We start from the raw sequence: 26,661 nt of genomic DNA, 5'->3' as shown, positions 1-26,661 counted from the left end.
TTAAGTCTACCAAGCCTTCACCTTTATGGAAATTGAGGCTTTAAGCACCAGGATGGGGCTTAATGATATGAAAATCATAAACCCATCTCATAGGCACCTACTTCTGGTATGAACGGAGTGAGGCTGAGGGCTAGCTCTGGGTCAGCTGTGGGGAGAGTGTGAAATTCCACATATGGGACCATAATTTCCAAAATATAATGGGGCTGTGCCATTTACTTTTTCCAGGTTTAAATGTAGGTGTTGTGATTATGTTATTGTTCCCATTTCACACATTTGATGAATATCGATCCTGCTGTACATACTGTGTAACATCAATGGGCTATCATCATGGAGTAAAATAATGTTCAGTATTTGCAACATTTCACTTTTATTAATTGTGTGTGCTTTAAGGAATAGCACAAAGTGCTCTGAAATGTATTTAATCATGGTGTATTAGTTTACGTTGATTATAAATGAAACTTAGGACAAAAATTGTACTGCAGTAGAGGAATAACAGGGGCTGAGCTCTCCTGAGGAAGGAGAGGATTGTTGGTGAGTGTGTGTTGTTGCCATTACGAGTGTGTTGGTGAGTGTGTGTTGTTGCCATTACGAGTGTGTTGGTGAGTGTGTGTTGCTGTGGTCACTGGTGTGTTGATGAGTGTGTGTTGCTGCTGTTACGAGTGTGTTGGTGAGTGTGTGTTGTTGCTGTTACGAGTGTGTTGGTGAGTGTGTGTTGCTGCGGTTAAGACTATGTTGGTGAGTGTGTGTTGTTGCAGTTACTAATGTGTCACACAATAACCTTTTCACAGTGAAGGTCATGGGAAGTTGACAGTATTTTCGGTCAAGGCTATGCTGGCGACAATGTGTGGTGGAAAGATCCTGGACAAACTCCGGTGTAAGTAAAAACAAAATGTAGACGTCAGCTTTTATTTAGGATTGCCCTGTTCTCTCATTATCTGTCTTCCTCTGTCGCTGATTGAGCGTTGTTTTAGTTAGAGGGTTGGTACCCTCCTTGACCAACCTCTCTGTTTGAGCTCAGATAGTAAATGTCAACAAGGTTTTAATCATGGGGATCACAAAAGAATCCCGTCCTACCCTGCCCTTGCCCACTGTCAGTGCCTGCTGACTTGAAGCAGAAATCACTAACTTTTAATCTGATGTCTGAATGCTGGATACGTGTTTCTTGCCTTATTGAGAGGTGATGGGCACAGACATCTCCTTGGTCTCTGTTTCACCTAAGTAATGTTTTAAGTTGTTGGGGGAGCCTGGAAATTACAGTTTTGTATATTGATTGAATGTAAACTCAGCGTTTCAACACTAGATGTATTTGCCATTGAAAAGCTTGCTGTGTCCGTCATTGTTGGGACAGTGCAGAATGTGAACTCCACAAGGAACATTTCTGCTTGGCTCTTGGGAAAAAAATTGGATTGTTCAGAAATTTGCTGAAATAATTAGGTAATTGTTATAGTTTAAAATGGTCTGTTCCTGTTAGAGGTTTAAGTGCTTACAGTGCTTTGTTTGGCTGTGTACCTATTGTTTTCATCTAAAGTAAGATTGCCATGTTAAGGGACATTTTTACATTTAGATATTAAATCCTCAGACTGGCATCACGATTTTTAAGGGGCTAGTTTTGAGATTTGGTATTTATCATGCTTTGTATGTTAATAAAAAAAAACCTTTGAATCTATCTTTTAGATTTCTAGTCCCAGAAGACATCTGCAATTGGGAGCAGATTGAGGGGGAGTTTGAATTTCAGTTGATTTATTATGTAGTTGGTCCAATTTACTCCACTGTCAGAACTCTGTCGAGATGTGTATGGGTTATACTTGCTTTGAGTTTGGAGAATGTTAACAGTCTTTCGATAGTGTGGATCTAAGACACACCACCATCTGGAAATGCTTACTGATCAATATCCCAGTGAAAAGCCTGGGGATGGCTGGCACTGAAAGGGAAACAGGAGCTCACTGTTCTCTCAGAATGTGATTCTGAGGCTTGTGCTGAAGCACGTTCTTGAGTAGAATGGGATGAAGCTTAACTTTGTATTTGACCATTCTGAGAAAGGCTCACTGAGCCCAAAACTTTAACTGATTTCTCTCCACAGATGCTGCCAGATCTGCTGAGTTTTTCCATCAACTTCTGTTTCTTTCTGATTCCCAGCATCTGCAGTGTTTTTTTGTTTTCTTTTGCTCAGTTATGTTTCCCTCGGCCAACTTGCACACTTCTTGTATTCTCAAAGTTTTTTTTTTCCAAGGTTTGTAGGTCTAGTTACCAATACGTCTGACTAACTTGGAGTCCTGGATCCAAGCTGACTCAGAAGTTGGAACTCTGAGCAGTCACTTCCCTCAGATTGTTCTGCCCCCTTACCAGGTAGTCAGCATAAACCCGAGATGCGTTCCACCAACTTGTGAAAGGAATTATAATTGTCAGAACTCCTTCTCAGTTGTGGGCCTTTTCTCAGGATGTGCAGTAATAAATTCATCATTTAGAAAATAGAACATTACAGCACAGGACCTCGATGTTACTCCAACCCGTGGGACCAATCTGAAGCCCACCTAACCTAAACTATTCCATTCTAGTCCATATACCTATCCAATGACCATTTAAATGCCCTTAACATTGGCGAGTCTACACTTATGAAGCTTACACGTAACAATCTTAAAGAAAAGGAGTCTTTTCAACCGCGGTAAATGCTGTTGAATTCATTCACTCGAAAAACAATACTTGACCAGCTTTAGAAAGTTTTTGGTTTCTCAAACTCAAAAGGTATTGGATTTTCTGTAATTGTTTCAAGTCCATTTGCTGAATCTTGCATTCCAACAACTTAAATTAAAAATCAATCACATTTAGTATTGTTCAGAAAAGAGAGATGCTGTTGAAATCTTTGTGTCTGCACTCATCACAGAATCGCCACAAAACTATAAGTTTCAAAAGGAACAAGAATTTGTTCTGCCAGAGAGGAGCGTATTGGTTGGGCAAGTCCATCTGCCAGCCAATCAGCAGCCTCTTCTTATGCAGTGTAAATCGCTGTTCCCTGTGAAATTCATTATTCTTACAGTTTTGACCTGATGACTGCTACACCATAAGGTTGGACAGAGTGTCTTTTATTTGGCAATACTCAGGTTCTGTACTTCAAATGGATTAATCACTTTTACATTTGGAACTCTTAAATTTATTTTACGATTCATTTTTAAATATTATCTGTTTTTCTGCTCAATTAAAATTAAGAACTGAAAATAGACTGATTTGAAGTGAGAATTTATTGGGAATAGCCTAGTGTGTGTATTTCTATCTTTGTGGCCTGGTGATGAAGATTTGGTGAATGTGTAACAGCACTGCAGAATTTACTACTAATGGAAACGATCCTTCAATTTGTTATTTTAATCTGTTTGTCAATTCCCACATCATCCGAGGTTTCCGCAGAAACTCATTGTGGGCACTATGACTGTGTTAGCTTGCTCTCTAGTGGTAATCATATGGTATTGTATTTGTTAAACATGAGACTGCACCTTCCAAAGAGAGGCCATCACTATCAGATTGTCACTCTGTTCCTTTGATATCACTCAGGTGGAGCTCTGCATGTTTGGGTCTAGACTTCTGAACCAGTCTTTTCTGAATTGGAGGACATACTTGTTTTTCGAGTATTTCTCTCCCACAGGATTGTTGCATTCGGAGGGTAGGGGTGGAGGGGTAGTGGATTTGTCGAGGGGATGTAGGCAATGTCCAGATACCAGAAATTAACTTTTATGGCATAACAGGTAAAGAGTTTCCCCAAAATGTTTCCATATTAACATTCAGATCTAAACAGATTTAAAAGAAGTGTTTTTTTTTAAATGTTAACAGACAAGAATCAAAACCAAAGAGAACTGGAAATTTTCAGAATGCTGGAGACGGCTGAGTTAGGAATTATTATGTCGTGGTGTTTGTTTGGATTTCTGTAACAGTTGACAGACGTTGGGATGGGCTGGAATCATCAGTGCTGTTAGCTTCTGATTCCCTGACTGTTTCCTGTGTAAACACAAAATCAATCAGTGGGCTTCATGAAATATTGTGGAAAAACATACATAGAAATAACGCACAGAGTTACATGAACTCTTCTTAATGTGGTTTTATCAGCCTTCCTACCTCCTATTGTTTTTTGCCCCAACATAAGGTTCAGATTATTGTTGCCAAATGCATTGTTCACTGACTGAAAGACTGGACATTTCTACCTTTTCCAGGCCACTGTTTCCTCCCTTGAAGCATTTGTTTGGAGTGTTAAAGTGCTGACTGAATTGTTTTTATCAATGTTTTTGATGAAATTAAAATGTTCACTTTAAGCATTGATACTGATATTTAATCAAAATGATACTTAATTGGGGCAATAGATGTCTGAAGTTCTCAGAAATTGTAGTTTGAAACATTTCTTTTGGAACATATTTCTGGTGTTTATCTTAGAATGGGTGGGATACAAGTTGATCCTCTGCCAATGATGGGTTGCTGCTTCTGCAGTTTTACCAGTGGAACAGCAGGATATCATTCAAGAACTGAAACAGAAAATAGGTTTAATTGGAAGCACACTAGCTTTCGGAGTGACGCTCCTTCATCAGGTGATTGTGGAGGGCTCGATCATAACACAGAATTTATTGCAAAAATTTACAGTGTGATGTAAATGAAATTGTACATTGAAGAATTGATTGTCTGTTAAGCCTTTCATCTGTTACAATACAGTGATAGTTTCATTTCTTTCATGTGTAAATCACAAAACCCTTTTTTTAAAAGTTGCATTCTCAGGTTAGCTGTTAACAATGGTGATAGCTAGACAATATGTTGAAGGTGTTAGCCCCCTGTGTTCTCTGTCTATTACCTGATGTTTAGATTGATTCCAATCTAAAAAGTGAGATAACGGAGTTTTACATAAATTCATGCAGTTTTTGAGCTCAGAGTTGTACATGAATGTATGCAGTTTTTGCGCAAACTACATGTAGTATATGTGTGCATGTGGGTCTTTGTCTGTGTGTGTCTGTCTGGGGTGGGGATTGTGAGTGTGAGAAAGTGTGTATGTGTGTGCGCAAAGTGTCTTAAGTCTGTGAGGGGGTGCATGTGTGGGAGTGTGTGTGTGTCTATAAGGGTGTGTGTGGGTGTCTGTCCATGTGTGTGTGTGTGTAGTGCAATGGTGGTCACCTGTAATGTGACATGAACCCCAGGTCCCAGTTGAGGCCCTCCCTATGGGTACCGAACTTAGCTATCAGCCTCTGCTCGGCCACTTTCCTCTGCTGCCTGTCCCGAAGTCCACCTTGGAGGATGGTCACCCGAAGGTCCGAGGCTGAATGTCCTGGACCACTGAAGTGTTCCCCAAATGGGAGGGAACCCTCCTGTCTATTGATTGTTGTACGGTGCCCATTCATCTGTTGTTGTAGCCTTTGCTCGGTTTCCCCAATGTACCATGTCTCCGTGCATCCTTGCCTGCAATGTATAAGATAGACAACGTTGGCTGAGTCACATGAGTACCTGCCATGTACAAGGTGGGAGGTGTTCCCACACGTAATAGTGGTATCTATGTCCACAATCTGACACGTCTTGCAGCATCCACCGTGACAGGGTTGTATGGAGTTGTCCCGAGAGCCGGGCAGTTTGCTACGAACAATGATCTGTTTGAGGTTTGGCGGTTGTTTAAAGGCAAGTCGTGGAGGTTTGGGGAAGGTCTTGGTGAGGTGCTCATCCTCATTGATAATGTGTTACAGGTCACGAAGAACATGGCGTAATTTTTCAGCCCCTGGGAAGTACTGAACAACGAAGGGTCCCCTGTCAGTTGCAGCACGTGTCTGTCTCCTGAGGAGGTCGGTTACGGTTCCTTGCTGTGGCACGTTGGAACTGGCGGTCGATGAGTTGAGCATCGTACCCCGTTCTTGTGAGGGCATCCCTGAGTACTTCCAGGTGTCCGTCACGTTCCTCCTCATCTGAGCAGATCCGGTGTATGCGTAGGGCTTGTCCATAGGGAATGGCTGTTTTAATATGTTTTGATGGAGACGCACGTCGGGGACGGACACCTCAGCACCACACCCTACCACAAACCCACACACAACCTCACAATGCTACACTTCTCCAGCTTCCACCCAAAACATATTAAAACAGCCATTCCCTATGGACAAGCCCTACGCATACACCGGATCTGCTCAGATGAGGAGGAACGTGACGGACACCTGGAAGTACTCAAGGATGCCCTCACAAGAACGGGGTACGATGCTCAAATCATCGACTGCCAGTTCCGACGTGCCACAGCAAGGAACCGTAATGACCTCCTCAGGAGACAGACACGTGCTGCAACTGACAGGGGACCCTTCATTGTTCAGTACTTCCCAGGGGCTGAAAAATTACGCCACGTTCTTCGTGACCTGTAACACATTATCAACGAGGATGAGCACCTCACCAAGACCATCCCCAAACCTCCACTACTTGCCTTTAAACAACCGCCAAACCTCAAACAGATCATTGTTCGTAGCAAACTGCCCGGCTCTCGGGACAACTCCATACAACCCTGTCACGGTGGACGCTGCAAGACGTGTCAGAGTGTGGACATAGATACCACTATTACGTGTGGGAACACCTCCCACCTTGTATATGGCAGGTACTCATGTGACTCAGCCAACGTTGTCTATCTTATACGCTGCAGGCAAGGATGCCCGGAGGCATGGTACATTGGGGAAACCGAGCAAAGGCTACAACGGATGAATGGGCACCGCACAACAATCAACAGACAGGAGGGTTCCCTCCCAGTTGGGGAACACTTCAGTGGTCCAGGACATTCAGCCTCGGACCTTCGGGTGACCATCCTCCAAGGTGGACTTCGGGACAGGCAGCAGAGAAAAGTGGCCGAGCAGAGGCTGAAAGCTAAGTTCGGTACCCATAGGGAGGGCCTCAACTGGGACCTGGGGTTCATGTCACATTACAGGTGACCACCATTACCACACACACACTCCCTCACACACACACACTCCCTCACACACACACACTCCCACACACACACACACACACACATTCCTACACACACACGTGGACACAGGTACACACACACTTGCACACAGACACCCACACACACCCTTGTAGACACACACACTCCCACACATGCACCCCCTCACAGACTTAAGATACTCTGCACGCACACACACAAACACTTTCTCACACTCACAATCCCCACCCCAGACAGACACACACAGACAGACAAAGACCCACATGCACACATATACTACATGTAGTTTGCTACAAAACTGCATGCATTCATGTAGAACTCTGAGCTCAAAAACTGCATGAATTCACGTAAAACTCTGTTATCTCACTTTTTAAATTGGAATCAATCTAAACATCAGGTCATAGACAGAGAACACAGGGGGCCTACACCTTCAACATATTGTCTTGCTATCACCAGTGTTAACAGCTAACCCGAGAATGCTATTTTCAAAAAAAGGGTTTTGTGATTTACACATGAAAGAAATGAAACTATCACTGTATTCTAACAGATGAAAGGCTTAACTGACAATCAATTTTTCAATGTATAATTTCAGTTACATCGCACTGCAAATTTTTGCTATAAATTCTGTGTTACGATCGAGCCCTCCACTATCACCTGATGTAGGAGCGTCACTCCGAAAGCTAGTGTGCTTCCAATTAAACCTGTTGGACTATAACCTGGTGTTGTGTGATCTTTAACTTTGTACACCCTAGTCCAACACCGGCATCTCCGAATTATGAAACAGAAAAAGGGGGTATCTTAAAAACTTGCTTCAAGCATAAAGTCGTCCTTGGTAAACCAATGGGGTTGAAGCCAGACAAAAAATCCAGTTCTAGATCATTCTCAGTGAGGACTTTTTATTAAAAAAGCAAAATTAATTAAACATTTGTAAAGCTAAGTGGATTTTCAGAGCTGACTGGAAGGTGGAAAACATTATAAAATTGTTCAGACAGAGAGAAAGGGACAAAGCCAGTAACTGTACTCCTGGTGAAATATTTGGGTGGAGAATTACTCACATATATTCTGTGGAGTAGAGTAAATGAACCAGGGGATGTATAAACTGAATCAGAGTGTTTAGCTTTCTGAGTACAATATTTGACAGAGTTAGTTTAACATAGAAAGAACAGTCCAGCAGAGGATCAGGCCTTTTGGCCCATCAAGCCTGTGCTGACCTTTTGAAATTACTAACTTTGTATTCCTGCATTTCCTGCCTAATCACGTATTGCTGGGCATACACTCAGCAGTTGTTCAGGAATTTTCAGAAGGCATTTAAATAAAGTTCCCAGGAGGCTGCAGATTAAAATTGACAAACTGGAGCTAACCCTGGGGCACAGTGTAATCACAGGCAGTTAGATGGTTAAGTCTCAGTGATCATCACTGAGTTAGGCTCCTTGGTGATGGTTAAAGCTCCAGCCTCAGATTAGCAACTGCCCAGTGGATACATTCTGATAGGGAGCCGAATTCAAATCTGAACATATTCTCGGTTCATGTATCTCATCAATGTTTCCATTATTAAAATTTGCTAACATGCACTTATTTCAGCATTTCTCTTACCAATCCCATTCCTTAAAATATCTTACAGATACTTTCTCACAGATATCAGATTCTAATGGAATAATGATGTATGTAAAGTTTGACCAGTTTCTCCGAGAAGTGTTAAAGTTGCCCACAGCTGTGTTTGAAGGACCATCGTTTGGTTACACAGAGCACTCAGTACGGACCTGCTTCCCACAACAGGTGAGATTTTTGGATTAATTCAACATGGTCATTGGTATCAGCATTCGTCTATGTTTTCAGGGTAACTGGTTTGTACCTTTTATGAATGGGGAATGTATCAAATAAGGAGAGTATGAGGGTTTGAGGTGATCATGGTTGAAAATGATGACATACTCCAGCTCTTTTAGAAACTACAGTCAGTGAGCTGTTGGTGTAGCAGAAACCATCCTCTTCAGCTAAACCTTCTCACCACATCAACAACACTGCCCTGTTCAACTTTCACTGCCGCTTCAGATAAACTCCAGCAAGTTAGTTAAATGTGAGCTTTCTCTTAACAGATCCATGCTGACTCTTCAAATTAACCCACATTTTTTTGCATGTGGTTGTTTACTCTATCCCAAATAATTGCTTCATTGTTCAGAAACCGAAATGAACTCGCCAGGTAAACAGCGTTTCCAAGAGCAGCTCAGATGCTAGGAAGACTGTTATTAGTTACGCACCTCCCGACTCCCTAAAGTCTATCCACATCTACAAGATTGAAAACGCCCCACTTGCCTGAATGAGTGCAGCTCCAACAACACTCGAAGCTTGACACCATCCAGGACGAAGCAGCCCGTTTGTTTGGCACCACATCCACAAACATCCACTCCCTTCATCAACAACACTCAGGAGCAGCAGTGTGTACCACCTACAAGGTGCTCTGCAGAAATTCACCAGAGATCCTTAGATAGCAGCTGCCAAGCCCATCACCATTTCCATCTAGCAGGACAAGGGCAGCAGATACATGGGAACATCACCATCTGCAAGTTCCCCTCCAAGTCACTCCCCATCCTGACTTGGAAATATATTTCCATCCCTTCACTATCACTGGGTCAAAATCCGGGAATTCCCTCCCTAAGGGAATTGTGGGTCAGTCCACAGCAGGTGGACTGCGGATGTTCAAGAAGGCAGCTTACCCCTACCTCCTTAAGGAGCAACTAGGGACGGGTAGTAAACGCTGGGCCCAGCCAGTGACTCTCACATTCCACAAGTGAATAGAAGAAGTTAACAGTTTAAGGTAGTGAGTGACTGTCAGAAGGTAGAAATATTTCTATGTGCATGGAATGTATTTTCTTCAGTTTAATGATGTTAGGAAAATGCGAAAGCAAGTACAAAGGAAGATTCTGCAACCTTGTTAATGGTATTTTTTTCTAACAGTGGAGAATGAACACCACCACTTGGGACACATGTGAAATGTTTGTCATTGCTCCTTTAACAATACAACTTGTTAATACCTTTTTTCTCAATATATTAATCTTATCTTAACATTACTTACTTTTGAATTATCCAAATATATTGCCCAGCTGAGGAACACAAATACCTGTCAAGAGTCAACAGCTGAAACCAGGTTTTCACTTTAGAAATCACCCGAAAATTCAATTTAGTAATGGCTGGCTTTTAATTATTATCAGGTCTTGTAGCAGATCTATCGAAGGTCTGCAAAAATGACCAGAGCATGGATATTTTCAGTTCATTACATCATCTTTAGAACATAGAACATAGAACATTACAGCGCAGTACAGGCCCTTCGGCCCTTGATGTTGCGCCGACCTGTCATACCAATCTGAAGCCCATCTAACCTACACTATTCCATGTACATCCATATGCTTACCCAATGACAACTTAAATATACTTAAAGTTGGCGAATCTGCTACCGTTGTAGGCAAAGCATTCCATACCCTTACTACTCTGAGTAAAGAAACTACCTCTGACATTTGCCCTATGTCTATCACCCCTCAATTTAAAGCTATGACCCCTCATGCTCGTCATCACCATACTTGGAAAAAGGCTCTCCCTGTCCACCCTATCTAACCCTCTGATTATCTTATATGTCTCTATTAAGTCACCTCTCAACCTCCTTCTCTCTAATGAGAACAGCTTCAAGTCCCTCAGCCTTTCCTCGTAAGACCTCCCGTCAATGCAACATCCTAGTAAATCTCCTTTGCACCCTTTCCAAAGCTTCCACATCCTTCTTATAATGCGGTGACCAGAACTGCGCACAATACTCCAAGTGCGGCTGCACCAGAGTTTTGTACAGCTGTAGCATAACCTCATGGTTCCGGAACTCGATCCCTCTATTAATAAAAGCTAAAAAAAACACGGTATGCCTTCTTAACAACCCTGTCAACCTGGGTGGCAACTTTCAAGGATCTGTGTACCTGGACACTGAGATCTCTCTGCTCATCTACACTACCAAGAATCTTACCATTAGCCCAGTACTTTGCATTCTGGTTACTCCGACCAAAGTGAATTACCTCACACTTGTCCGCATTAAACTCCATTTGCCACCTCTCAGCCCAGTTCTGCAGCTTATCTATCTTATAAATTTATGATGATAATCCAGCCCTTTTCTTTTATGTGAAAAGGAACAAACTGAATGTTTTCTGATGAAGCTAAAAGCTTTGCAGGCACACACATGAGTGCACTAAATTCATAAACATTTTAGATTTTTCAGCACTGATGTAAATTAGGAGCCTAGGTTTGATCTTGGTAATTTAAATATTTTGCATTTTCTAAGTCCATGTGTACAGAATGGTTTATGTAGTTGTCAGGATGGGACAAAGGTTCCTCTGTCTCAATGAAATGGGGAGATATTTTAATAAAATATTCAATCTATTTGCACATTGTACACATTGCTTCTTGAAAGAGAATGCACACATTTCTGCTTGTATGTGTTCATGTGGTGCAAATACGTCTGCTTCCTCCACTGAATTAATAATGTCCAAAAAATTACAATAAATAAATGCACTGCCTTTAGTCAAGAAAATGCCAGTGTGAAGAAAACACCTTTCGCAAGCAAGCACCTTATTGTGTCTTTGTTCGTCCGTCAGTTATCCACAATAGTTAGGTTAGTGTTTTGAAAATCCTTATATCGTCAAATTGGATGCTTTGAGGTTTCATAATCAGCAAACAAATGAATAACCAGATGTTCTACAGATAGCGGGAAAGGGCTTGATAGACCACCCCTCCTGTGCTGTTAGACATTAAAATAGGTTTCCTTTGGTGATGAGGTTTGAACTATGAATGTTTACCAGATTGAATGCTCTTGGGGGGAAAAGGGAGTGGTGTCAGGTCAGGGCCAGGGTCTGGGGATTTTTAAGGGTTTGGAGGAGGTGTAGTTGAGGGTATATGAGGTAAATTGGGGATCAATGGGATGGTTACTTGGGAATTTGACTCAGTGTTCATAGTTGAGCCATTCTTGAGTAACACTTTGCTTAATTGCAGTGAAACCTTCCTAATTCTCTGATTCAAACGGAAACTTTCAGAGGTTTCCAGATGTTGGAGAACTGCCCAGTGGAATCTTCAACTTTCCAGGCAATTCCTTTGGAGTCTGCTAGGATGGGTGTTTCCCAGGATTCCTCATGTGCCACTCCATCTCCCCTGCAGAAACGATGATCTGACCCTTGGCGAATCCAAGCTAATGGAGCTGCCTCCCAATACAATTCTTGTGATGTTGTCTAGCCATAGTGAAACTGTCGTCTCCTCAACTCAGGACTGATCCTGCCGCCATTTCTTGTGCTTTTGTACCCAAAACAAAAGCTGAATGAAAGGGTATAATGAGACAAAGGAACTTTCTGGACAGTTGAATTCATTTTAAGAAGATTTTTCAATTGGGTGCCTTCATGTTATCCCCGCTAGAGATCTCATCACAGGTTTGGTTCAGAAGGCGTTTTGTCTGTATTCTCTTGTCTTCTCCTGCCAGACTCCCTCCTCATCCTCACCCCAACCATGTCTGTGTGTTATGGACCAGATTCCCCACCCCCAAGATCCTAACTTTTATAGTTTTTTAAGGCAAGTGTAAGGTGCTGTGTTCCAGATGTGATTCGATTGGTCCACCATTAAGCTTTAATCCATTCACACTTTATTCTTATAATGCTGTTAAAATATAAAAGATAAGAATAATCGGCGTAACCTTAACTCAATGGAAATAGTTAACAAGATAATGTGTTATTTAACACTAATCATTATCTGTTCCAATGTCAGCAATATCCCATAAATACAACCTTTTGGTAAAGTGCAATTTAGCAAATCAGTTCTGGTTTCCACATGCTGCCTCCGGCCAGTCCAGAAGGAAGAAACAATCTGCCCGTTTTGATTTTTAAGAGGAAGCCTCTTTATCGAACACTTTACTCCAGCAGAGAACTCGAGCTGTTAGCTTGGCAGCAACTGAAAACCTCTCGCTAACTGAAAGCAAAACTGAAACCCTTCCTGGGTCTTTGTGTGTTCTAATCTTACCCACTCGTGATTCTTTTGTCTCGTTTGAAATAACACCCAGAGCTAACTCTAAACTGCCTATCATTTCAGCACTGCAATGGCAACTTCCTCTTCAAGAGAAACAGCACAGAGCACCTGTCTCTTACAGGCACACGTGTCTCACATACAAACGTGTAGAAACCCAATTACATGCACTCTTCTTGAAGAAATAATCAGTTCATGCCTTGTACTTGTATATGAAACCACTTGACCTAATCTCTGTCTGTCCCCAACCCCAAAAGGAAGTCTATGAAGCCAAATCATCCACCTGCTCTTTGCATCAACCCATCTTCATCCGACTGCATGGGCGCTATATAAAGACAGTGCTCCCACTAATGACTTTGTATTCATCTTCAAGTGCTGTTGACATTTCTACCCTACAGCGTGATTGGCGATGAAGTCTTGGCTGTTGCTAAGAATGTAAGCAAGAAATCCAGGGACAGCATTGAATTTGAATTGAGTTGAATCGAATTTATTGTCGCGTGTACTGAGGCACAGTGAAAAGCTTTGTCTTGTGAGCAATACAGACAGATCACAGAGTTAAGTAGCAGAGATAGTAAATAGTAGATAAACAGCGGCAAAAACAAAAACACAGGTACAGGCGAATGTTAAGAGTTTGTGAGTCCATTCAGTATTCTAACAACAGCAGGATAGAAACTGTTATGAAACCAGCTGGTGGTTGTGTTCAGGCTTCTGTACCTTCTCCCCGATGGTAGAGGTTGTAGAAAAACATTACCAGGGTGGGATGGATCTTTGAGTATGCTGGCGGCTTTTTCTTGACTGTGAGCCTGGTAGATGGATTCTATAGAAAGGAGGTTGGCCTTTATGATTGGCCGGGCCGAATTCACCACTCTCTGTAACTGTCTCTGATCTTGAATGGTACAGCTGCCACACCAGGTAATGATACATCCAGACAGAATGCTCTCGATGCTGCACCTATAATAAAGTTAGTAAGGATATTCACCATCATGCCAGATTTTCTCAGCTGCCTGAGGAAGAAGAGACGTTGTTGGGCTTTTGTAATCAGTGCATCCACATGGAGAGTCCAAGAAAGCTTGTTATGGATGACCACTCCCAGGAGCTTGACACTCTCCACTCGTTCCACCTCTGTGCCGTTAATGTGTAGAGGGGGTATGAGTAACATCCCGCCGAAAATCAATAATGAGTTCCTTGGTTTTGCGGCATTGAGTGCACCATTTTTCCAGGTACTCCACCTCCCATCTGGAATCTGTTTCATCACCATCTGAGATTGGTGGTGTCATCAGCAAACTTGTAATGGAATTAGTCTGGTATTTGGCGACGCAGTCATGGGTATACAGTGAGTACAGTAGGGGGCTGAGTTCGCATCACTGGGGGGCTGCAGCGTTGAGTATTAGTGAGGATGAAATGTTGTCCCCAATCTTCACTGATTGTGGCCTGTGGGTCAGGAAACTGAGGATCCAGTTGCAGAGAGTGGGGCTTAGTCCGAGATCACTAAGTTTCGTCATCAGTCTTGAGGGGATAATAGTATTAAAGGCTGAACTGTAGTCAATGTGTAGGATTCTTATGTAGCTGTTCTTGGTGTCAAGATGTTCTACTGAGGAGTGAAGGGCAAGTGTTATGGCTTCTGACGTGGATCTGTTGGTCCAATAGGCAAATTGGAATCGATCAAGAGTAGTGGAGAGGCTGGAGCTGATTAATGCCATGACCAGCCTTTCAAAGCACTTCCTGACCACCAAAGTTAGGGTCACTGGGTGGTCGTCATGGAGACATGCTGCATGAGCCTTCTTAGGCACAGGGATGATGTTGGCCCTCTTGAAACAGGCAGGGACAGTGGCCTGCTGCAGGGAGAGGTTGGAGATGTCCGAGAAGACCTCTGCCAGTTGATCTGCACATGCTCTGAGTACACGGCCTGGTACTCCCCCTGGACCCATCACTTTCCTTGGATTCACATGAAGGAAAACTGATCTGACCTCTGATACAGTGACTGTTGGGATAGGTTCATCAGGACTTGTTGGAATAGGTGTTACCTCTCCAACGAAATTCTGCTCAAAGCGAGCGTAGAAGACATCGAGGTGATCTGGGAGGAATATGTCATCGTCTGCTACCTTGCACTGTCTCTTTTAGAACATGTGATGTCATTCAGTCCTTGCCATAGTCGCTGGGTGTCTGTCTGGGGCTCTAGTTTGGGTCGGTACTGGTCCCTGGCTTAATGGCTCTGCGAAGGTCATACTTGGATTCCTTGTATTTGAGTGGGTCTCCTGATCTGAAGGCCTCAAGCCTAGTTTTTTGCAGCTTTTGTATGTCCTGATTTATCCAGGGTTTCCTGTTGGGGAACATTTGGATTGACTCCCTCGGTATACAGTCCTCCACACACTTGCTGGTAAAGTCTGTGACGGTGGTGATGTACTTGTCCAAGGTACCTGTGGCCTGTTTGAACATGGCTCAATCAGCCGAATCCAGACAGCTCCGGAGTTGATCCTCTGCCTCCTCCGACCAGCACTGGGTCTGTATCCCCGAGGGGGGGCTCCTGCTTGAGCTTTTGCCTGTAAGCCGGGAGAAGAACACGGCATTGTGGTCGGAGTTCCTGAAATGAGGATGGGGGATGAAACGGTAGGCATCCTTCACAGTGGGTGTAGCAGTGGCCTAAAATGTTTGGGCCCCTGGTGGGGCAGGTAATGTTCAGGTGGTACTTGGACAACACCTTCCTTAGATTGGCTTGATTGAAGTCGCCAGTTACAATAAACAGGGCCTCAGGGTGTTCCATCTCCAGGGTGTTAGTGATGTTCAGCACATCCAGAGCTTTTTCAACCTTTGCTTGTGGCGGTATGTTCACAGCAGTTAGTATAGCAGCAGGAAATCCCGGTGGGAGATAGAAGGGGCGGCATTTGATGGTGAGGAATTCAAGGTTTGGGGAGCAATGGCTGCCCAGGGTTACAATGTCGGTGCACCACAAGTTGTTGATTAAAAAGCAAACCCCTCCACCCTTTGTCATACCCGAGGACGCTGTACGGTCCATACGATGGGTAGAAAAACCATCAGCCTGAAGTGCACATGGATGGGTTGAGCCAGGTTTCTGTGAAGTAGTGTGCACAGCAGTCCCACAGTTCACGCTGGAGGCTGTGATCTGTGTTCGTCCATCTTGTTCTCCAAAGATTGTACATTTGCTCGGAGTAAGCTAAGAATGGGGGGAGTCTTGAAGCCACGTCGTCTTAGTCTTACTAGCAAGCTGGTACGCTTACCCTGCTTCCTCGCAGGTTTCTTACATTTGAGTGGTCCGGTGGTCTGGTGGAGTGGATTGTGACTGCTTCCAGTTAAGTGATCCTTCCTAGGACCCTGTGGAGCAGGTAGGTTGCAGTTTAGTGTATTTTTGTCGAAGGTCTGCTTTAGGACCTAGTGTAGCAGACAGTTTACTGTGTGTTTTTTACTGGAGGGAGTTTGCTTAGGACCCAGTGGAGAACGTTATTGGCTTCAGTATTTAAGTTGGTCTTGGATGCATTACAATTATTACATCATTTTATCAGCAACGAGTGAAGGGGAGACATTACAAAGAATGTTTCATAATTAGAATAAGAGATGACCTGATCACTACTTGTGAGTTGATGTTACTCAACAGGGGAGTAACAGAGTGAGCAATTTGATGAGAAATTACTCAGTTGTGCCATGCTTATTATTTTGATGAAAATACTGCATAATCTGTACAACTCCAGGCTCTTTATTGAGGTGAGGAATTAGTTCAGTTTACTTTATATCCAAAAGGTGTCTACTTTTAAATGTTACAGCATTTCGCGTATGTAGATAAAAATGATGTACAAATAATTACTTTGATTGATGTAGTACAATTGACTGTGGCAGGCTTGGGATACACAGGCAGTGTTCGTTTTTTTTAGAATATAAGAGCAAGTTTTTGCAAGGCTTTCTTTTGCAACATGTTGTAATGATTCAACTTTCAAAACATACATGTTATGGCATGTAAGCACTAGGTTCTTTGTATCTCCACATGAGGGCAGTGTAGTCTACATTGTCTTGGATTACACAAATTCCAGATGCTTTACATTATCTTCTCAAATCTTTTTGTCAATATCTCACCCTTGGCTTGAAAAGGAAGTATTGTGGAATATCAGTATTAACTTCTCCCACTTGCCTATCAATGGCAATCTCATTTTCAACTAGCGAAGCTTCAAACTTTGGAATTCCCTCCCAAAGTTTTTTGCTTCTCCACTTCCCTCCTTTTAAAATTCTTAGTCACAGACTCTACTTTGACCAAGCGTTTGGACTCTGTCTCATCTTTTGTCAAACGTCTTATTTTTTGACAATGAAGTACTTTTGGGTATTTTCCTGTGTTGAAGATGCTGAAATGACTGACCAGTATTGCTGCTGTTTTAGAGAAAAAAAAATTCCTTTTCAGTTTGATCTGTACCTGATACTGACAAATGGGACTGGAAGACTTCCAGGTTGGACTAGGCAATATTGTCCAGACGGGGTAGACACAATGATGTTATGGATTACAAGAACAGTATTTGCATGTGCTTGCAGTTGCTTTGGTAGGAAGGTTAAGTTAATGTTTTCTAATGAACATGTTAACTTGGACAGTGTAATGTGCTTGTAACTCAATGTTATTTTAGGGCGTAGGATTACGGTGAGAGGGGAAAGATATAAAAGAGACCTAAAGGGCAACTTTTTCACACAGAGGGTGGTACGTGTATGGAATGAGCTGCTTGAGGAAGTCGTGGAGGCTGGTACAATTGCAACATTTAAGAGGCATTTGGATGGGTATATGAATAGGAAGGGTTTGGAGGGATATGGGCCGGATGCTGGCAGGTGGGACTAGATTGGGTTGAGATATTTGGACCAAAGGGTCTGTTTCCATGCTGTACACCTCTATGACTGTAAGCAACATCTTACAGAAGCCTTTTAACTGGATTTCAGCAAAGCGTGGCATATTTGGTATGGCCCGAGGAAGAAATCTGGGGTTTTGGTGAAATTTTAGTTCCGGATGCTGGAAACTTTTTTAAAAAATGATTTGTTAACATTGGAAATAGGACTGTTGACTTTGACTTTGTTTTAGAATGCTGTAGCGTTAATATGTTCGGTGTTGTTTGTTTTCTAATGTTGTGGATTGTTGTCGGATGCTTTGGTCCATTTGTCACAGCTGTTAGTGTGTGAGCAGAATATTCAGAGCAGGTTGATGGGTGCAAATTGACCTGCAGTCTCGTCTGAAAGGTGTAAGCTTTTATTAAAAAAAAGGTTTCTTTTCAGATTTGTTATTACAGATCATCAACCAGGCAGGGTATGGTCTCAAGGAAGAGCAATGTAACTGTAATAGTGTTATTGATGCAGTGTGATGGAGGTCTGTGTCATATAGACTGCCCTCTTCACTTGTTTCTGTTGCTATAAATTCTGTTCAAAATCCAGAGTGAAATATCAAAGGCACTATGCTAATTGCTCAACTTGTCAGATCTTCACAATCTGTCAGGAATACAGTCATGTGCTGATGAAGTGAAAGATGATAATTCTAGGAATATTGCTTATTACAACTAAAATAATGAACTCTCTGACATTATCGAGATGTGAAATTAATCCTGATGTTGAAATAGCCCTAAACAAGCAGATTGCATATTTAAGATGTTGAATCATTTGTGCTCCAGGGTCCAGACATACAGTACATAAAATAGAGTGGCCTTTATTTTGTCACCAATTACATTGGCAACTTAGATGCAAAAATACCTTGGCACAGCTTCTTTCTTACAAGATTTGTTACGGAGATAAATTGTCCAGAATTACAAAAGAAAGTTCAGTACAGCAGGCTGTGCTAGCACCCAGCTTCCAATCTGCACCAGGCCCAGGCTCCACAACATACCAGGCAGGGAGGCCACCACAGGAGGACAGTGTGCCGGGCAGAGGGAGGGAGGGAGGATGGTGTGCCGGTGAGGGGGAGGAGGACACCGTGTCAGTGAGGGGAGGGAGGACGCTGTTTCGGTGAGGGGAGGGAGGACGCTGTGCCGGTGAGGGGGAGGGAGGACGATGTGTCGGTCACAGGGAGGGAGGACACCGTGTCGTTGAGGGGAGGGATGACGGTGCCGGTGAGGGTGAGGAGGATGCCGTGCCGGTGAGGGGAGGGAGGATGCTTTGCCAGTGAGGGGAGGAAAGGATGCTGTGCCGGTGAGGGGGAGCGTGGATGCTGTGCCATGCTGGTCGGCCATGACAGGAGGCGGCTGAGGTGGTCAGGAGTCATCACCAGAGGCTGGGAATCATTGCTCACCAATGGTCAAGAGTCGAAGGGACAAAAAGGAGACAAAGATTAAAAATATTAGGAGGAAGAGAAGAGAAAGAGGTAAAGAAGAAGAGGAGTGGGCGGAGCGAACGAGCTCTGGCTGCTGCATGTTGTACTGCCGCCATCTTGCACCTTGAGCTCATGTACTAAAATAGGCCTTTTACTGTCGGCCATTTGTCCTGATAGTAAATGAAAATTTATTGCTGGTAAGTAAATTCTGCTAAAAATGATTAAATACTAGCTTCTTGAGGATTGATTTGATTTTGTGTTTTTCTTTTAAAGAAGGAGATTGCAATTGTAATTAGATTGAAATTAACAGGTTAAATTTCAGCTGGTTTTAATGTTCACTGGTAAATTTAGACTTTATCTTACAGTAGGAATAACAGAAATCGAAGTGGTGGTCGAGTGTTGTGGATTTTCTGGGAATTCCATGTTAAAGGCTGTGCTAGCATCACTATTTGTTGGAGCAGCTGCTGACTGTGTGCTGTTGCAGTCCAGCCTTTATTGTACATTTCTGCTGGAGTCAAGGTTTGGAGCAGGATTTGCATCTCTGATTGACTGAGTTATTTATTATCACATATATCTAGGGAGATATGGTGAAAAGTGTTTTATCGCCATAATCTGGTGCCATTTTGAGTTACAAAATAAATAAAAAGGAATTACATAAGTAGAGTTCATCTCTGTACAAACACAGCTCCAGGCTGTCTGCAAGGTGTCCAGGGCCTTAAGGAAACTCCACCCTGTACAGCACTGATAACCCTGCCAAGAGTTCATGTTTCAGGCCTCCCACAGTCAGGCGTCCTCACTCATAGAGTCGGTAAACTTGGTAAAACTAGTCCATGCCTGCCAGCTATCCTTTATAAATCTAGTCCCATTTGCCAGCACCCGGCCCATATCCCTCTTAACCCTTCCTATTCATATACCCATCCAAATGCCTTCTAAATGTTGCAATTGTACCAGCCTCCACCATTTCCTCTGGCAGCTCATTCCATACACGTACCACCCTCTGTGTGAAAAGGTTGCCCTGTAGGTCCCTTTTAAATTTTTCTCCTCTCACGTTAAACCTAGTTCTGGACTCCCCGACCCCAGGGAAAAAACCTTGTCTATTTGCCTTATCCATGCCCCTCATGGTTTTATAAACCTCTATAACATCACCCCTCAGTCTCTGACGCTCCAGGGAAAACAGCCCCAGCCTGTTCAGCCCCTCCCTGTAGCTCAAACCCTCCAACTCCAGCAACACTCAGGACACCATCACCGCTGACGAACTGCTGAGTCCATGATCTGGGCCTACTCCAGAATTTCGTACCTTGAAGGAGTTAGTTTTGTAAATCTATTCTGCTTCCAAATTCTGTCAATCCTTTGATGTCATTCTCCATGTACAGTGTACAAACATCATTAGGTGGCACAGACAACGTTCTAATTTGGCCCATAACACAGCAGACACTGCCATGGTTTGACCATAAGTAACAAGAATACTGTTTGATATCCATTTGCTTTAATTTTGGTCTCACTGTGGGGGATGGGAAAGTAACCCATGGGCCTAGACTACATCATGGTGATAGTGCTGGGACTATCATATGCTCACTGTTACTGAGGAAAAAAATCAACAAGCAGTTAAAAGTAGGAATCAGGAATCGGTCACCTTTGTGTGAGCCCTGATCCTCCACAGGCCTTCTGGCATTGTCAGTACTTTGCTGGGAGTAGGAGTTTAAAACAAATGGAAGCAATGGGTGCTGTCTGAGCATTCAGTATTTTAACAGTGCAACAAACCTTCTGTCCTGTCATACAACCTCTCTAGGATTGATAACTTACCTCAAAAAACTCAAATGTAGAGTCTAATTCCTGTAAATTTTAATAATTTGCTAGAGATTTATATTTTAAAAATTCCTTTAAATTCTTTCTGCGTATTTCATATTCTCTTTGTCACTTGATCATGAGTTTATCTGGTATTTGCTGATTTAAGTGAAGATTCTTCCTTTCATTTGGTTGGGGAGACTCCGTATTATTTGCCTTGCTGTCTATCCCCCACAGATCCTGCCAGGAAACAGCACTAAAATAGCTCTCCATTTACCTTCAGTTATCCTGCAAAAGCTTATCAATAAACCTTGCGCAGTTGTAAATCTAATGAATGGCAAGTGCCATTTGTTTGTAGCTGACTGCAAAACTGGGTGATTGTATCACCATTCATTGAGTAGTAGCAGCTTCATGTCTGAGACTGCGATTTGAGGAGATAATTTCAGCCCAGAGATTTGTGATCTCTTCTTTCAGACATTAAACCATAGCCTCAGTCTCTTCCCTCAGCTGGATGAAACTCCGCAACACATTTCAAAAAACAAGAAACGACTTAGAGTTACTTAGTGTCCTGACCAAGGCTATTTTTCTTCAAGTGAAACCTTAAATACATCAGATTATTTGACCAATTAATTTGCTCCTGTTTGCAGGACCTAAATGTGGACAAATTGGTTACATGATCTCCCTAGATTGCAACTGTGCGTCTCTTCAAAAGTACGTTCAAATTGGTTTTGAGGCTGAGATCAGGAGCAGGCACTAGAGAAATGCAAGCCTTTATGTGGTGTGACAGCAGCTGTGACTGACAAACATCTCCTGTTATGAACTGCAGAGCAATCCTCCGTCCCAGTGCCTATCAGTCTATTGCTTTCGATTCTGACCTAAGGACTACACAGCTGGCTGCATGATGAATGTATTCTCTGTCAAGGTGCCATGGTTTTGCCAGTATTCATGTGCAGAAGTCGATGGCTACAGTGCACATGAGTTCTCTTTTTAAGCATTTATTAACACTTTGAGACTTGGTGACTCTCGTCTGGAGGAAGCATTGCGTTTAAACTCTCTGCTAAAGGTTGCAAATAAAGTGTGCTGATTTGAACAAAGTCAGTCAACCTATCACCCAGTCTGATAGCTTTGAGCTTCATTAATTGCAAATAATTTAACATCAAAAAGCCTTGTTCATAAGATGTGTTTTAAAAAGTATCACGAAGAATGATAGTTTGAAAAGGTGGTTTATTTGCTTTAAACATAGAACTGACATGGAAACAGAATTGGAGTGAGATTGGAAAGTTCCCACTTCCGCTGCATTGGAAGAACAGAATAAGGAAAATGTTTTATTGTGAGGGAAACCTAAGGAAAGTTAACCCTGGTTTCTCTCCACAGATGCTGCCAGACCGGCTGAGATTTTCCAGCAATTTCTGTCTTTGTTTGAGACAACATTGTCCACTTTTTCCTTAAGATGGGAATTACATTTTTGATTTTGTTTGCGTAGGAACAGATAGTTTGGAAATTATCTTTACTAGAAAATTATACATTTCCTGTATTGCATGGCCAACATTTGAGCACTAAATAGTGATATTCTTAATTTTCAGAAGAAAATTACCTTAAATATGTTTTTGGACACAATGCTGGCTGACCCTCCCCCACAGTGCCTGGTCTGGTTACCACTTATGCACAGACTTGCCAATGTGGAAAATGGTAAGTTTGCAAGATTGTTACCTCGCAATATTAACATTTAGAAACTGTTGTAATGAAAATTAGTCTCTGCCTAATCTCACCTTTAATCAATGCTCACCAATGTGTGAAAATGATTATCTAATAAAGTATACCATAGCTCCTTGGACGTCATGGCCAAAGCCATGCTCACTTTCATCTAGAAAGACAAGGGCAGTAGATATATGGAAACACCAATGTCCTGGCAATTTCCCTTCCAAGCCACTCACCATCCTGATTCAGAAATATATTGCTGTTCCTTCACTGTCACTGGGTCAGAATCCTCTCTAAGGGCATTGTGGGTCAACCTACAGCACGTGGACTGCAGCGGTTCAAGAAGGCAGCTCACCCCCAGCTTCTCAAGGGCAACTGGGGATGTGCAATAAATGCTAACCAGCCAGTGACACCCACGTCCTATTAATAAGTGGAAACAGCATTATATTATCAAACGCAAATATGGAAAAAGATACGCTGTACACCTGAAAGAGATCTTGATTACCTGAATACATTGGAAAGCATTTTAAGGCAATATCTCACTGCTCAAGATTAATTGTTGTCATTGTTCTGTTTTTGTAAATGTATTCCTTATGTTGAATCTCAGCTATAAGCATATTTATATTATTATAAGCTTTGTAACTAACTGAAAACGATTATTGGAGAGAATATCAATTGCTCAATCCAAATCAAGTATCCAGAAGATCTCCCTTCAAATCTCTATTGGATATTGAAATCTTTTAGCAAGTAGATCAGCAATAACATTTTCTTTTCCGACAGCATCTTCAATACAGCGAAATATCCAAAAACATTTGATAATCTAAAAATTGACTTTGAAAAACTGAAGAAGATACTTTGAAGGGATGGCCAAGAGCTTGGTCAGCGAAGTGGTTCTGGAGGACAGTGTTAGGTGTGGAGAGCAAAGGAGCTAAGGCCCAGTGGCTGGAGGGATGTTGCTGCTGGATTGGGCCAAGGGAGACAAGTTAATGCTGACATTCTGAAGTTCTCCCACTTTAACATGCAAAGGATGCAATATTATCAAAAGCAATTTACAGAGAGGTTATGAAAGAAGATTTCTGGTCTTCTGAATAAAGAATCCCTACAGCATGGAAGCAGGTCATTCGACCCATTGAGTCCACATCAATGCTCTGAACAGCATTCCACCCAGACCCACCCCACTATCCTATCGCTATAACCCCTCATTTCCCATGGCTAACCACCCTAGCCTACACATCCCTGAACACCATCTACAAACCATCTAAGCTGCATATCTTTAGACTGTGGGTGGAAACCAGAGCACCTGGAGAGGACCCAGACAGCCACAGGGACAATGGGCAAACTCCACACAGTCACCCAAAGATGGAATCAGGCCCTGGCACTGAGAGGCAGCAGTGCTAACCATTGAGCCACCGTGCTACCCTTGTGACAAACAGATTAAACCCACCCACCATTATTAATAAATAGGTGCAGAAATATCACCTATTGAAGGACAGGACTGCTTCCAAAGGCTGAGTGACCTAGTGTAGTTCCTATTTTTTTTTAGATTAGAATACTTACAGTGTGGAAACAGGCCCTTCGGCCCAACAAGTCCACACCGACTCTCCAGAGAGCAACCCACCCAGACCCATTCCCCTACATTTACCCCTTCACCTCACACTACGGACAATTTAGCATGGCCAATTCACCTATCCTACACATTTTTGGACTGTGGGAGGAAACCCATGCAGACACGGGGCAAATGTGCAAACTCCACACAGACAGTTGCCTGAGGCGGGAATTGACCCTGGGTCTCTGGTGCTGTGAGGCAGCAGTGCTAACCACTGTGCCACCATGCCACCTATGTCCTTATCATGAATATTGAATGCACTATCCAAGTTGACTGATCACTGAATGCAGCTGGTTTGTGCAACCACATTTAGTGACATGTGTTAGCTGTTAAAGCTGTTAGGATATCCTTTCCCATCTTTCCATAAACACAAGGGACTTGGCATCATCCTCAGCAGGAAAAGATGGGATGATTTTATAGTTTTCTGAATGCTTAGTTATCCTTTTCATATCCCAGCCAACACTAATCTCTTCTGTTTATTATTAATTCAGAGAATTGGAAGTTCTATTTTAAAAAAAAGTACCCTGTACAATGGATGAATTTGAAGCAATTAGAAATATATTGTCTACCTTAATCTGGTTCCAAAACATGACTACTATTACAGTGCAATTTAAACTTCAGAAATTTGACTGTGCACATTGGCTTTTAATTATACAGTTTAGAATACAGTGCAGAATATAATTAAGCAAAAAGATTGTGCATTTGTAATCCAAGCAACATGTGCTCAAAGTGCCAGAAAATACCATCAAAATGTTTGAAGTTGAAATAGTGACTATAGATCTGAATCTCTGCTGTATGAACAATACTGTAGAGTGATTGAGGGAATCTGAAGTACATTTCCATTTGATGTAATTTGTTTGTTAATGTAGTGTTCCATCCAGTCGAGTGCTCATACTGTCGCAGTGAAAGCATGATGGGTTTCCGCTACCGATGTCAGCAATGTCACAACTACCAACTTTGTCAGACCTGCTTTTGGCGGGGTTATGCAAGTGGATCCCATAGCAACCAGCACCAAATGAAGGAGCACTCTTCCTGGGTGAGTGAAAGGGTCTAAAACACTTCGATCGATCTCCAAATTTCCAATTTAATCTTTGCAGGAAAGATGTGTACTTTGGGTCCACCTAATGACTCGGAGTCTGTTGTTTCCTTTCTTTAACAGTACTTAAGTCTTGTGGCAACAGTTTTATTGATGAATTTGCTGTTGAGCTGGATGATTTCTTTGATCGTCATGTGGTATGATTGATCATTTGAACATGTTCACCATTTTACATTCCATTCCGAATTCCTGGGAAGTCACGGATTAATTACACGTACCATCTGTTCAATGGTTAACTTGGAAGTTTAGATGCTGCTGAATCTAGTTGCATCTGTTTTCTTCTCATTTACAAATGTTAGAATTTTTTTTACTCTAACATTCCTGCCATTGCTTCCATTCTCTCTCGTTCAGCTGATGTGAACTGTCTTCAAAACGGTAACAGTCTCAAATCCAAACCTTAGGGAAACACTGCAAAAATCTCAAATATGTTGTGCTCCTTTGTTTCCTATTTTAAAACCGTTTTCTGCCTTTTGTGACCCATAAAGCCAACCATTAGCCATTAATGTGCAGTTTGTCAAATGATTCCTTGAAGACCAAACAAGCTAGGTTGCTTTACTCTATACATATTATCCTGATAGGTGAGTTAAAGATGATCTCTAACTAATGAATCTATACTGACTATAAATAGATTGTGCTTTTCCAGAGGGGATTGTAGTTGGAGGTAGAGATGAGTGATAAGGCATGTTTGGAGCTTGGATGAGCAGGAGAGGCAAATTGAGCTGAGAGTATAATAGCACACATATTACAGCAAAATTTAATTCCAAATTGTTGGAACTCAGTTGGAGCATGTTCTCATTTATGCATTTGAAAATGATCTGCTTTTATTTTGGTAGATGAAAGGCAACATAATATGAAACAGTTTTAAAGATTTTATCATGCTTTACTTTTCTTGGTCAAATTTTCATGAAAAGTAAGACCTTATTTGTAATAAAGCTTTTTTTTTAAAAAAAAGTATTTTTTTTGTCATTTTTAGGAAAGTGATGAGAACGTTTTTCCCTCAAGTGGTGTAGAACTTTGGAACTTTTTCATAAAAGGTTCATTGAATATTTTTAAGACAGAGTTAGATAGATATTTGTTAGCTAATGGAATCAAAGATTCTTGGGAATCAATGGAAATGTGAAATGCCAACAGATTGATCACAATTTTGTTGAATGGGTAGGCTCAAAGGGCCAATTGGCCTTTGTAACGGTCAGTGCAAATTTGCTTGACCGAAACATAATAATATACCATTACCTGCTTTT

General features: G+C 42.2%; 1 protein-coding gene across 14 annotated transcripts in view; it reads left to right on the top strand.

Moving 5' to 3' along the window:
* The window catches only part of dtnba (dystrobrevin, beta a), a 516,323-nt gene that overhangs the window by 154,722 nt on the left and 334,940 nt on the right, over positions 1 to 26,661 (top strand). For all 14 annotated transcript variants that reach the window (XM_072563143.1, XM_072563151.1, XM_072563188.1 and 11 more), the window contains exons 5-8: positions 789 to 874; positions 8,547 to 8,701; positions 22,604 to 22,709; positions 25,194 to 25,360. In XM_072563143.1, the coding sequence (XP_072419244.1) occupies positions 789 to 874; positions 8,547 to 8,701; positions 22,604 to 22,709; positions 25,194 to 25,360 (514 nt within the window). The remainder of the gene's footprint in view (positions 1 to 788; positions 875 to 8,546; positions 8,702 to 22,603; positions 22,710 to 25,193; positions 25,361 to 26,661) is intronic.

This window comes from Chiloscyllium punctatum, chromosome 3 (assembly GCF_047496795.1).
Source record: "Chiloscyllium punctatum isolate Juve2018m chromosome 3, sChiPun1.3, whole genome shotgun sequence".
In the NCBI taxonomy this organism is placed as follows: domain Eukaryota; kingdom Metazoa; phylum Chordata; class Chondrichthyes; order Orectolobiformes; family Hemiscylliidae; genus Chiloscyllium; species Chiloscyllium punctatum.
This window is presented reverse-complemented; position numbering and strand designations above follow the sequence as displayed.